The sequence below is a fragment of the Saccopteryx leptura genome, chromosome 2, assembly GCF_036850995.1.
Source record: "Saccopteryx leptura isolate mSacLep1 chromosome 2, mSacLep1_pri_phased_curated, whole genome shotgun sequence".
NCBI classification, from domain to species: domain Eukaryota; kingdom Metazoa; phylum Chordata; class Mammalia; order Chiroptera; family Emballonuridae; genus Saccopteryx; species Saccopteryx leptura.
The window spans coordinates 329857180-329871525 of record NC_089504.1 but is presented as its reverse complement, the minus strand read 5'-3'; the positions used below and the strand labels follow the sequence as shown (position 1 = coordinate 329871525).

General features: G+C 41.0%; 1 protein-coding gene across 5 annotated transcripts in view; it reads left to right on the top strand.

Moving 5' to 3' along the window:
* The window catches only part of KIAA0753 (KIAA0753 ortholog), a 57056-nt gene that overhangs the window by 32128 nt on the left and 10582 nt on the right, over nt 1-14346 (top strand). For all 5 annotated transcript variants that reach the window (XM_066363416.1, XM_066363414.1, XM_066363415.1 and 2 more), the window contains 6 exons: nt 1404-1482; nt 2520-2603; nt 7725-7898; nt 9053-9134; nt 12962-13082; nt 13548-13772. In XM_066363416.1, coding sequence (XP_066219513.1) covers nt 1404-1482; nt 2520-2603; nt 7725-7898; nt 9053-9134; nt 12962-13082; nt 13548-13772 — 765 coding nt within the window. The remainder of the gene's footprint in view (nt 1-1403; nt 1483-2519; nt 2604-7724; nt 7899-9052; nt 9135-12961; nt 13083-13547; nt 13773-14346) is intronic.

Genomic DNA, 14346 nt, shown 5'->3' with positions numbered 1-14346 from the left:
TTGTAAGTCTTACCACCTGGCATGCAGCATCCATATATGATCCCCTCTTTTCGGTAGGGTACCTACAGCCTCAGCTGTGATTGGACTCCCTTAGTCAAGAGATGCTTCCAGAGAATGAGCAACCAGGTCTAACTGCTCACATATCATAACATCATTTGATTCTTGTTTTCATTTTTTTTTTTTTTTTTTTTCATTTTTCTGAAGCTGGAAACAGGGAGAGACAGTCTGACAGACTCCCGCATGCGCCCGACCGGGATCCACCTGGCACGCCCACCAGGGGCGACGCTCTGCCCACCAGGGGGCGATGCTCTGCCCATCCTGGGGGTCGCCATGTTGCGACCAGAGCCACTCTAGCGCCTGAGGCAGAGGCCACAGAGCCATCCCCAGCGCCCGGGCCATTTTTGCTCCAATGGAGCCTTGGCTGCGGGAGGGGAAGAGAGAGACAGAGAGGAAAGCGCGGCGGAGGGGTGGAGAAGCAAATGGGCGCTTCTCCTGTGTGCCCTGGCTGGGAATCGAACCCGGGTCCTCCACACGCTAGGCCGAACGCTCTACCGCTGAGCCAACCGGCCAGGGCCCTTGTTTTCATATTTAAGCTACCCCTCCTTGCCCACCCCAGGCCTGGACATACCTGGTACTACCAGTCTTGCACCTGTGTAAGTCAGTAGTGCAGAATGAGTGGGCTTTCCATTTTCCCCATTACTGGCTAAGAATTCAGCCTTCTCAGGTCAGCTAAGGTAGTTATTACCTTTGGCCTTCTGCTTTCCAGCACCTTTTTTCCCCCCTTTTTGTGTATTTATGTCTCACTCTATTATTGTGGAGTTTTGGGAGGGAGCAAAATTAGTTTTATTTGTTCAGTCTTCTACTCTCTTTCGTTGGTTAAAGGGAGCCATTATTCTTTTTAAGTGTTCTGAGAGCCTGACGCACTTTAGATGTTTAGATCCGGGACCAGCAGTGTTGCATCCACCCAGGAGCTTGTTGGAAATGCAGCATCTCAGGCCACAGTCAGAGCAACTGAACCAGAGTCTGGGTTTCAGCAAGACCCTAGACAGTGGTCGGCGAACTCATTAGTCAGCAGAGCCAAATGTCAACAGTACAACGATAGACATTTCTTTTGAGAGCAAATTTTTTAAACTTAAACTATATAGGTAGGTACATTCCTTATCGAGGTAGCGCCCGCACGTGGTATTTTGTGGAAGAGCCACACTCAAGGGGCCAAAGAGCTGCATGTGGCTCGCGAGCCACAGTTTGCCGACCAGAGCCCTAGGGGACTCATATGATCATTAAAATTAGAGAAGCATTGTGTGTTTATAATCATTTGATTCTTCTTCACCTGCAGTGGTAAATATGCTAAATAGGATATTTTCATGCTTTTGATTTTAATTTTCTATTTTATTTCTAAATAGTGTTTCTGCTGCCCAGTTAGCAGACAAGGTAGAAAAGGCAGTTCTGGAACGTCTGAAGCCTCTGCTGGTCAAGGCCCAGGTAATCCCGTTCATAGCATTTATGTGCTTTTTGAAAGGTAGTTCGAAAATAAAAAGAGGTCACGCTGACCCTGTGTGGGCTCAGTGTTCGGCAGCTGGATACTGCGGTGCTGAGCTGTGCTGTACACTGTGGGCACAGTGCCCCGAGGGCCCCTGGGGCACCCACACACTGCTGCACCCTCTTGTTGTGTCTTCCATTGTGGGGTAGGGATACAGACAAGAGGAAGAGAAAGTCTCACTTTTGAGAAAGGTGAGATTTTAGTTTGGGGAATGAGTTTAGATGGCTATTTCCATCCTTAACTACATCTATTGGTGATATGTTTAATTAAGTGCCTCTGCTCTGGTCCTGTGCTCATTCACTTTCCTGGTTTAAAATGATTGACTTTTTCCAAGGGACAAAGCCATTAGGACAGCTTCTGTGCACAAACCCGGCCTTTTCCGAGGATGAAATTACATGCAGCATCACCAGCAGGTTGTGCCATCCTCCTCTAGGCAGTAAGCTGAGTGTTATGGCCAGACCCTGTAGATCCACCCTGTCAATAGGAACAATCTGTTTGTATGAATAGATGAGGCCCCAGGAGAATATTATCATCTTAAGTGGAACGAATGGCATTTCAGGTCCCTGAAAAGGTCACTGAATTTCTGTAGCTCTAGTTTAAGCAATATCGAATTATTATTAGGGTCCATGGAAATCTCTGGAATATAGAACAGGGGAGGCCCTTAGAGACCAAATCATCCAACCTCCTCATTTTATCAATGAGGAAACTGTGGAACAGAGAAATGGAGTAAGTGCATAAAAACACACAGCTACTCTGACAATGTTTGCAAAGTCCAGGGAGGAAAAGGGGCAGAAAGCCAAGATCAACACATAGCATTCATTTTTATGAGGACAGAGTTCTTTGAATAGCTGCAAAATGCCTAATGTCTCTAAAGCTGATGAATAGTTCCACACAGAAGTTATTCAGTTTCAGAATTCATTTGTACTAATATGGGTTATAAATTTTTATAATTCATGAACGTGCTCATCTGTTTTAATAGAGAGTCAATTCTTCTGTGGAAGCAGATACTCATTTGAAGGATCGTCCATCAGTAAGCACAGCGACAGCCCAGCCCGCAGAGGAGGTATGTGGTGTTATTACATGATAATGTCTCCGATTTAAGGAAACTGATGTGCAGACTACTTGGCAAACACTAGATTATCCTACTCAAGAAGTGGATTTTTCATATTTGGCATGTTCATTCTTATAGTGTATATTTATTTGGCATTATGAGTTAGATCAGCCTTGCAAACAGCTCATAGAAATCTCTAGAGCCACAGGTTTTTGTTAGTGGCTCTTTTCCTCTCCTCCTGGTGACAGAGTGTGGGTGCACTGCGTGACCCTGAATACTGATGGCCTTTGGCAGAAGAATGGCTGTCCTTATTTCCTTTTATTCAGCCTCGTTTTGTTCATTATCGGCCTAATTTCCTTTATACTTAGGGCCTGCTATGTATTGTTAGGCCTATCATGTTTTGAGTGTCCAGAAATGACCGGTTCTGGCATAGCAAAGAGAAAAGAGAGCCCAAGAAAAAATGAAAACATGTAAGGAAAAAAACAACATTTGTGGTCATCCAACCTCTGGAGGGCTTGAGGGAAGGAATGTTCCTCCCTGCATGGGGCTGTGAATGGAAGGTGCCGATTGCGCTCACTGACTCTGTGGAGGTTGGAAAGAAGTTATTGCTTTATGTGCTCAGAACAAATGAAGGTGTCAATTAGAAGGAAGTTGTAATGAAGCTCCACCAGTCCAGTGACCTTAGGAACAGGAAGGAAGAAAGTAGATTTCGAGACTGTATCTCTATTATAATGATCGACCAGTATTTTAGCTGCAGCATATTTTCATAATCTTTGTGATTATAAGTTTATTGTGCCAGTATTTTGTGACAGAGTCTCATGTGAGGTAAGAGTTCCAAGACTGGAAACTAAGGCCTACATTTAGCTCTTGGCAGATTGGGTCTGCAATGGCTTGGTGTTTCTTTCTGTGTAGCATAGCCACCAAATGATACTTTTTATCCTAGCAAGATAATGAGACTAGCATCTAATCTAGGGAGACAACTCCATATGGCATTTTAATAAGAGAGAAACATGGAGTGATTATAAATGCTGCCAGTGAAGGGGACACGTTTGAATATTATTAAGAATAGTTAGCCTTCTCTGTAAGAATTATACTATAGGCATTAAATGGTCTTGACCACAACTTATTGAAAAATAAAAGTAATTCTATCACTATTTAGTATTCTGGACTACTATTAAACATCAGGATTGTTGTGAAAAGTTTCCCAGATAGCACCATCCAGAGTCAGTGTTTATAAATAACAATAAAAACAAACAAAAACCTCATTGAAGTTGGCATGATGAAGTAGAAAGAATTATTTTGCTGTGTTAATGTATAACAGGGCTGTGGGACCTTGAACACAAATTTTCAGGATTCTCATTTCTGAAATGGAAACAATATTTGGGGCACTTTACAAGTAAAATACAATTCTCAGTAGATTTACTTATAGACAAGACAATCTCCAATATGATGACAAAGCTCATGGAAGGGCACCATTATAACATATTTGTCTATTGCTGCTGCTGTTGCCATTCACTGGACTTAGACATGAACTATAATTTTCTAAAATGTATGAGTTTATTTATTTTTTAAATTTAAAGTAAGTTATATATGCACATAGCTAAAAATTCAATCAATTCAGAAAGTATAAAATGTTAAACCTCCCCACAAAGGGATACCATATGCTGGATCTGTACCCAGCTTCTTTATAATTTGGTGATCTTTCCATATCAGCACAGAGACCATTTTTACCTGCTTTAGTGGCACATAGTATTCCTTTTTTTTATTTAGAAAATTGAGTTTAACTGGGTGACATTGATCAATAAGGGAATATAGATTTCAGGCAAACATCTCCACATCATTTGAATAGTCAATTGTGTTGTGTACCCATCATCAAAGTCAGTTCATCTTCTGTCACCTTATGTTTGTCCCTCTTTACACTCCTTTCCCTCTCCCACATCCTCCTCCCCCTGGTAACCACTGCACTCTTATCAATGTCCATGAGTCTCAGTTTTATATCCTACCTATGTGTGAAATCATACAGTTTTTAGCTTTTTCTGATTTACTTATTTCACTCATGATAATATTCTCAGGTCCATCCATGTTGTCGTAAATGATACTATATTTCTTATGTCTGAGTAGTATTCCATTGTATATATGTACCACATCTTCTTTATCTACTCCTCTATCAAGGGGCACTTGGGTTGTTTCCATGTCTTGGCCACTGTGAACAATGCTGTGATGAACATGGGGTGCATGTGTCTTTACGTACCAATGTTTTAGAGTTTTGGGAGCATATACCCAGTAGAGGAATTGCTGGGTCATATGTTCTATTCTTAATTTTTTAAGGAATCACCATGCTTTCTTCCATAATGGTTGTACTAATTTGCATTTCTACCAGCAGCAAAAAAATCAATTTTTTTTTTTCAGTGAGAGGAGGGGAGGCAGAGAGACAGACTCCTGCATGTGCCCCAACTGGGATCCACCTGGCAAGCCCACTAGGGAACGATGCTCTGCCCATCTGGGGCATTACTCTGTTGCTCAGCAACCAAGCTCTTCTTTGCGCCTGAGGCAGAGGCCATGGAGCCATTCTTAGCACCCAGGGCCAACTTGCTCCAGTTGAGCCATGGCTGCAGGAGGGGGAAGAGAGAGAGAGAAGTGAGAGGGGGTGGTGGGGAAGCAGATCAGTGCTTCTCCTGTGTGCCCTGACTGGGAATCGAACCCAGGACATCCACACAGTAGGTCAATGGTCTACTACTGAGCCAACCAGCCAGGACCTAAAAAATTTAAAACTAATGATAAGTAGAAAAGAAAAACTACAGAAAACAAAGAGTAAGAACCAAGAAAAAAAAAGGGCTACAAATAAAATAAAAAACAAACAAAATACCACAAAAAAAGAGTAAAAATATAAAAGTTTGCGGAAAAATGAAATTCATATGAGAAAAAGATAAAAAAAGAAAAAGGGAAGAAAGGTTAAAGAATAAAAGAAGACATAAAAAAATACCAAAAATAGGAATAAAAAATATAAAAATTAAGGATAATAAAGTTCAAATGGGAAAAAGAGAAGAAAAAAGAAAGAAGAAAAAACTTTAGAAAAAGAAAAAATTTATTTTTCAGTTTTAAAAGATTACTTTTTTTTCCCAGTTGATGTTGCTGTACTATAAGTTTTGGCTCTGCAAAATTTTGGGGCAGAACTTTGCTGAGACATTGCTGTCATAATGCTATAGGTAGGGCCAAAGTCACATTGGTGGGTGGGATGTGTTATGAGGGCTTTACAGCTTCAGCTTTAGGGCTTTGTGGCTTTATAGCTCTATAATTTTACGCTGTAGCAATGGCAGTTAAAGGTCTTTGGGTGTTCCTCCCCACAGCTCTCCAGACCAGGGGATCAGACGCCAAACACCTCCGCCTCTCAGGGAAGAGATTGGCCCCAGAGAGTCAGCTGTGGTGGGGTCTGCCACTGCCACTCTCAATACTGGGAGGTGAGGGAGGCAGGACTTAGGAGGCTGGGGCGGGCGCACTTTGATCTTCTCTGACACTGTGTGTGTGGGCTGCGGATAGAGCATGGGCTGTGGGCTGAGAGCGTTTGAGTTTCACATGGGCCAAACTCCGTGGGCTAAGCATGCACGCAGATCAAGTGAATGTTGTAGGCTGAGTGCCCACTGATTGCAAGTCTAGTGATGCAGGCGTCCCGTGGGAACTGGGCCCATGACCCTGTGCTCAGTTGCACCTACCTTAGTTTAGCACCTTTCTGTCTGTCACTCCATCTCTCTGCCTCTCCTGGCTCAAGATAAAACTCCACCCAAATTAGCCTCCCTCCCTCAGTCCAGCAAGGAAAAAGAAAACTCTGGTTCTCTGGCTTCTCTCTTTTCCAAAGTCCACTGTGTGAGTGTTTTATTTAGTCCTTGTTTTCAACCTGTCCCACCTTCAGTCCATTCTGTGTGTGGGTCTTTCAGGCAGGGCTGTGAGCCCAGCTGGGGTTTCTTTGCTGCGTTATAGCTGCTCAATTTGTGGAAATTTTGAGGGAACAGATCAGAAGTATCTCTCACGCCACCATTACTCTGAGGTCACTCCGGCACATAGTATTCTTAATGTTCCATTCTTTATTGATGAAATACATTACACGTACAAACATATACATTTCAATTAACTAGACCTGTATTGTTAGTTTAGCTGTTTCCAGATTCTTTGTAATTTTATTGTATTGGTTATTCAACTAATTTTTATTTCTTTTACTTTGATTAAGATTGTATACTTATTTATATTTTTATTGGCTGTTAATAATATACTTTCTTCTGTGAATGAACTGTTAAAAGTTTTTTTAAATTGGCTTTGGCATCCGTTAAATATCTTACTTTGTGTCAGCCACTGTGCTGTGCCCCAGTGTATAAGTGCTCATGTAATTCTTACAATTTTGACATATAAGATTCTTGGCTCCATGTTACAAGTGAGAGGGTTGAGGCCCAGAGAGGTTACATAAACTTGCCCATAGTTGCAGGCATATCAGTGAACAGAAGCAGAATTTAGTCTCAGAAATAACTCATTCCAAAGCCTAATAACAATCATTTCACCAGCAGACATATTTGCAAAGCCTTTTCCAGAATGGATTATAGACAGAATCATATATAGACATATATTAGAATAAAAAATATATAGTGCATATAAAAATGCTTGCCAAATTGTAAAGTGCTTTATGAATGTTAAGAATATAAAAAAGAAAAAAAAAAAAAAAAGAATATAAAAAAGGCTGGTCAAGCTTGCTGGGGTTGTAGGTAGAAATTCTCAAGCAAAGGAAAGAATCATGAACTTGGTGGAGTCCTGAACCAAAAGAGAATAGTTACATTCTCTGGAGTATGTGATGTTAAAATACTGGATACTCTTCTGAATATAGCACAAGGAAGGTACTTGCTTTACCAACTGGCAGAACAGGTAACAATGTTAATTTACACAGACAGTAATAGTATTACTTGGCTAACGCTGTTTAAGTGACTGGTAAAAACTGTACTGATGCTACTGACTTTGATATGTACTACCTTAGGAGAGGTTTGATTTAGCACAGAAACTCTGCTGGTTGGATCACCACGTGGTTGGTTCATTATGATCTGCATTAACCTTTAAGTTCCTCTTGCCTTTGCATCCCCCTCCCTTGTTTCGTAGGCTACTCCTGGTGACTGTAAACCCAACAGTTGTCAGCTGGATGGTATTTTGGAAGATACTACTCATGAACTCTGGGCTATGACCCATTCTGAGACCTTGGAGCCTGGTGCCTTAGCTACCTCGGGGGACAGTTCGTATCTGGAGACCATGATGCTCCGAATGGAGGAAATAGAAGTAAGGTCTGGGGTTACAACTCTGGCTGGCCTCTGGGGCTGGCCTCTGAGCACAGGGCCTCTTCGTGGTTCTGTAGCTTAGTCCTTTAGAATCACACCGCTGGTGTTAGATTCTTGTTCAACTGCCAACCAAGTGTATGACCTTGAGAAAGTCACTTACCCTTTCTAATAAGTAGGCTGTTTTTAAAGGTAAAATAAGGTATAAAGTACCATCATGCCTCTAGGAGCTTACTACCTGACACATAACTCAAGAAGCCATCATTATCAGTTTCCCCTGATGTCACTGATATGATTCATAAAGCGTTAAGACCATGGGCTTTCTCTTCCCTCAGCATGTAAATGCTTGTTCATTTGGCTCTGCTACTCTGCTAGCATGTGATCCTGACACATCACAGAGAAGTTCACATTCTTTAATTTCCACAATACTACTATAGAATGCTTTTCTCAGAATTTCAATCTCAGACATTATCCAACCCAACCCCAGGATTGTTCAGAGCAAGATACTGAGACACAATAAGGGTGTAAGAGATGTGGCTAAGGTCACAGAAAGTTCCTGCCAGAGCGAGGGTGAGAGTTTCTCTGGGTCTCCTCACAGCCAGATCAGCGTTTTCTTTATAACTACACCATGATTAAAGCTCATTTTGGCTTTACTACTAAATAGAAACATAGAGAAGAAAATTTTTTCTTGCTTTTTGAAAATTTGAAGATGTATCGTTTATCCTAGTCTTGTAACTAGCTTCCCAGTCTTGGGGATAAGTCTCTAGACCTGAAGTGTCCAGTGTGTGGTAGTCTCTAGCCAAATGTGGCTATCTAAATGTAAGCTATATAATTAAGATTAAACACACTAGTCATATTTCAAGTGTTCCGTCCAAGTGGTCAGTAGTTTGTGGTTGCTTTATTGGGCACAGCAACAACAGAACATTTCCATCATCACAGCAAGCTCCAGTGGGCAGCGCTGGTCTAGATTAGATTAATTAAATCAGTTGCTTCATTTTATTTTGACTTCGCCTCATAAACTAACCACTTGCTGGCCTGGCAGTGCTCGTTGCTGGCAATGTATCTGTATCGTATGTGTCTGCTGAACTATGACATTCTTACCAGCTCCAGTTTTTAATGAAACTAATTTATTCTCATAAATCACATTTTTTTTTAAAGAAATACCAAGAGACAGTTCGCCAAAGATATAATAAAATTGTATATACTGATCCTCATCTTTGGATGCAGGAAGGAAAAAATGGTGAGTGTTTCCCCCACTTTCTTTCCCCAACATTGTATTCTGAAAATTTTCAAATATACAGAAAAGTTGAAAAAATTCTACAGTGAAACCCATATACCCACCTTATAGATTCTTCAATTAACATGTTGCTATATTTGCTTTATTTATTTATCCATTTATCCATCCATCAATTCCTCTTATATATGGATGCATTTCAAAGTAAATTGTGGACATCAGTACACGTCATCCTAAACATTTCAACAGGTATGTCAGCAATTAGTTTAACATTTATGGCTCTTTTTCTTTTGGAGATAAAATTTAAATATAAGGAAGTGCACAGATCTTAACTGTGTCATACCATGGGTTTTGATAAATGGATGCACCTTTGTTACTTAAATGCCTTTTAAAATACAGACTATCATCACTGCAGGAAGATCCCATCTGCTCCTTCCTACTCAGTTCCCCAACACCCAGGCCACCATTGTGCTTTCTTTCACTGCAGATTCGTTTTTGCCTGTTCTGGAGGCTTGTATAAATGGAATCATAATAAATGTATTCTAAGGTTGCTGGCTTTCCTTGGCTTATGACCATACTACTCCAGACTATTTCTGTTGTCACACTGCCTTCTCTTCCATAGTCAAATCTTCCTATGAGTGCCTGTTGTAAGAACACCTTGATTACATTTAGAGCAGACCCCCAATAATCTAGAATGCTCTCCCCATCTCAAGATCCTTAAGGTCCCTCTTGCCCTACAGGGGAACATTCGCAGGTTCCGGGGATTAGAATGTGGACACCTGGCGAAGCTGTTGTTCAGCCCCCCACATGGAGATCAGTAGTTCTTTCCTTTCGCTGCTGAGGATCATTCCATTTTGTGCATGTACCACCTCTAATTTATCCATTTGCTGTGGGTCTACATTTGGTTGTTTCTAGTTTTGAGCTATTAGAAATAAATTTACTATGAATATACTATACTGCTCACAAAAATTAGGGGATATTTCAAAATGAATATGAAGCTATAAAAAAAATCCCCTGATCTTTGTGAGCAGTGTATATTTGTGTATAGTCTGTGTGGACATACGTTTTTATTTTTCCTGGATAAACCCCTAACAGGAGACTTGCCAGGTCATGGGATATGTGTATGCTTAACTTTATAAAAAACTTGCAGATCTTTCCCTAAAGTGGTTCTACCATTTTACACCCCATCTACAAGGAGTTCCTGTTGCTAGATATCCTTGTTAACATTTGACGTTGTCAGTCTTTGAATGTAACCATGCCAGTGGGTGTGTAGAGATATCTCATTGTGGTTTAAATTTCATTTCCATGATGAATAGTGAGGTTTAGAACATTTTCAAGTGATTTATTAGCCATTTATATAATCTTCCCTTGTGAGTGTTCAGATCTTTTGTATATTTTTTAATGTTTTTTTTTTCTTTTAGTAGTAAGAATTCTTTATGCATTCTGGGGACACATTTTTTGTCATATATAGTTGTTTTTTTTAATAAAAGCTTTATTAAGATATAATTAACATACTATAACATTCACCCTTTTACACTGTACAGTTTAGTCATTTTTAGTGTATTTATGGAGTTGTGCAACCATCATTGCTATCTAATTCTAGAACTTCCTTATCACCCTATACAAAGCCCTGTGCCCACGGCAGTCACTCCTAACTGTGCCCCCTCACCCAGCAGTCACAGATCTTGGAATGTTTGCAAATATTTTCCCCATCTGTGGCTCACTTATTTATTTTCTCAAATGTGTTTTATTACAGGCATTTTTAATTTTGATAAAGTTGAACTTTCCATTTTTCTTGTGTCATTTTTGTTTTCTTTAAGAAACCTTTGCCTGTTCCCAATTTGAGAAGAGAGCCTCTTGTTTTCTTCTAGAAACTTAAAGGTTTTAGCCTTTATGTGTAGGTCTGTGATTCATTTAGAATAAAAGTATGGCTGTGGCTTGAAGGAGAGGTTGTGGCTCCTTTTTCCCTCTGAATGGCTAGCCATTGGTTCTCATATCACTTGTTGAAAAGACTCCCACTTTTCTCTCCGCTTGTAAAAATCCATATCTACACATTTTGGCTGCAGTTGCTAGGCTGCTATCACAATTTTGGCTGAGTGTTACTCAAATTCTGTTTGACTCAGGCTTATCAGTTACCACCTTCCTTAATGAAAGGAGATGAATAAAATGTAGTTAAACATTACCTCTGAAGGAATTTAAGTACGATGAGCACTAAGGGATGTAAGGGAAACTGTGGGTATAGACGATTTACAACAGTAGCATATGTCACATATAAAAATGAGGGTGTGAGGTATCATCTTATAAAAAGTGTTCTCCATGTCAAATTTTGACAGAAGGATGAGCCATCTAAACACAATATTTATTTGTTCCTTTTATGTTTTCTGGAATTTTCAAGTACTCTATTATTCTTTGCTCATATTGTTCTCTCTTCCCCTCTACCCTAATCCCACCCTTATAAACCAGTTGAAGCCATTCTTCAAGGCCCGGCTCTCATGGTCTGTGTGTACAGAGCTTGCATTGCTTTCCTTGGTGTTCCTGTCCTGGAACCTGGCTCCCCTCCTCGCCTGTGAACTCCTGTGGACTTCAGGCATGTCCTCCCTGGGCAGAGCTGTGTGCAGGGAGGTCTCCTCTCTCCTTGTGAGGCCAGAGAGTTTGTCATATTCCGTTGTGTTTGGCACTGAAGCTAGCATGGGCCTGGCCCAGGGAGGACCCTTCTAATCATGGCTTAGTGACTCAGAGGGCATTTTAGCACCTTTTTGTATGGAAGTGGAGGAAAGGGAAATGTTGAAGGGCAGTTCGTTTCACTGGTGGTTTGGCCATTGGCCATAAGTTACGTTGCATCATGCAAAAGACAGTGTCTTGCCTAGAACTCAGTGTTCTCTTTTCCCAAGGGCAATTTGAATTGTTAGTCACGATCCATGACTCTGCATAAAGTCTAGGTGTACATTGAAGAGGAGCTCTCAGATCACTAAGAACTGAAATGAATTTTTGGACACTTTAATTCCAGAATCATGAAATCATAGTAAAATCTCTGTGTTTCAGTTGTTCAAATGGTATGTTCAGTTGTATCACAAAACCAAATTAAAGCAATTTTTGAACTGTGCAGGGTCTAATCTGTACAGCCTGTCTTTCCATGAACAATTGAAAATTGATTATACTTAGCAATATTTTACAAATACTGACTTATGCAGTAATTCCGTCAGTAAGAAATGATAGGCATATAAATGAGTTAGAGGAAGTTATTTGACTTAGAGACTCTCCTTACCTAAGAGAAGGACAAATCTTCCTACACTTGAAATGCATTTAAAATTATATTCCAGAACTTCACTCAGAGCGCTGTCAGGCCTGCGAGGTGCAGCTAATAAGTTCATGTTTGGACTGTCATGCAGATTTGCCAGCAGTGCCTGTGGACAAATTAAATCAGCTAATTAAGTGCTCAGGTATAAGTGGTTACTTCTCCTTAATCAAACCAATTAAATGTTAAAAACAAACCCAACTGCTTAAGACTCCTTGACTGGGTGGCTGGATCCTGGTGGAACTTGTGTAGCCTGAGGCATTGCCCAGACTTCTTCAAGGAGTCTTCCTCAGAGCTGGCAGAGGCTAAAAAGGGAGTTGGTTATTTCTTAAAAGTGACTCCTCATTGACTGTCTTTGTAACTTTTAAATATACCTTTCATTTCAAACAAGAACATTTTTTATTCATTGCCCTTCTCACTAAACCAATTATGTTTAAGAGGTGCGCCTGTGACTCCCTCACAGGTGATTGGCCACTGGGACAGCTCTGATTTGTGCAGTAACTTTACTTGCAGTCATTTTCTGTCTCTCCTTTTCTAGACCAGAAAGTCCCAGCAGTAAGTGAAAGGCCCCTTGCTCCTCATCCAATCAGGATCACAAAGACAGTAGCTAGCAAAGACCCACACGTGAACATCCTGTTAGAAAGGCCCAGGAATGACAAGTAAGTGGTAACGAGATTGATTTCGTTGTAGTTGGTTGTTTTTGATGTCATATGCCTTCAATTCCCACAAGGCAAAGAGAAATTCCTCTTTTGAGCAAGATGGTGCCAACTCCAAGTGGTTCAGTAGGACAGCCTGTTTGTAGATGGGCACAGTCTGTATTGCATTGTAAGGAGCCCGATTTTTACTGTTGAGAGCATCACAATGGCACATGTGGTTATACTGATAATTACCTCATGGTTTGCTTTAAGAATTCTTTTGTCTATGGGACAGGAACTGCTACCGTGTGGAAGGTTAGTCCAGTGAAAAGGGGAGACAATGAGTGGTGCTAAGATGTTGAGTTTTGCTCATTATTAATAGAGAAGTGAACGTTAAGCCTTCAGTTAGCAAGCCAGCAGGGTGAAGGAGCAGTTTACCCTTGCTCACAGATGATTTTGAATGTTGTCTTAATTTTTATTTGCTCTCAGTTCCCTGGATGAAAGTGTGGGGACAGAGGAGAAATCGGGGGAAAGAGAGGCTCCCCTTCTCTCCCTTTCAGAAGATTCTGAACAGAGAAAGGGTCGAACTGCCCTCTTTGTCCCACCTGGTATGCGGCGCAGCATTGGTGACTACTGCAGCCGTTACGAGCAGTATCTCCGGATGATATCTCATGAGGCTGTGGACTCCTTCAATCCATGGCTGATCGCCGAAAGGTCAGTAAAATGTTAGAGCCTCTGTTTAGAAACCAAATGCCAAATGTTAACTGACAGAAAGGCTGGAGAAAGGAACGGCACAGGTCTCATGCTGTGCCTTTGGACTTGGAGTTCCAGTGGTTGCTTTGGGGCTGGTCCCAGGTCTCTCTGCCAGCTGCCTCTTCTCAGGTAGAAAAATCTGTAAAGCAGCCTGGGCAGAGTCCACCCACGGGGCATTCTGCAGCTTCCCTTCTGAGACAGGAGCACACTGTTCAAGTCAGGGAGGACTTCCTGTTGCTGTCAGTGAGAGCAACGTCCATCAAAGAACACAAAATATTACTGGTAAGGGACAGTTACGACTATGAAGTCTTCATGGTCGGGACAAACTTGCACATAGGAGCAGGCCTTTGGACTTTCTACATTTTCTTTAACCCTTCTTTTTCTGAGGGTCACCTTCCCTGAGAAAGGTGGTTTTGTGGAGTCTTAAAACAGTCTTGCTACTAAGTTTTTGAAGAATGGGTAACCTTTTTTATGTAAGTAGTTAATTAAAAGATATGTGTAAATTCATTCTTTTAAAATTGGGCCCAAGTTTAAA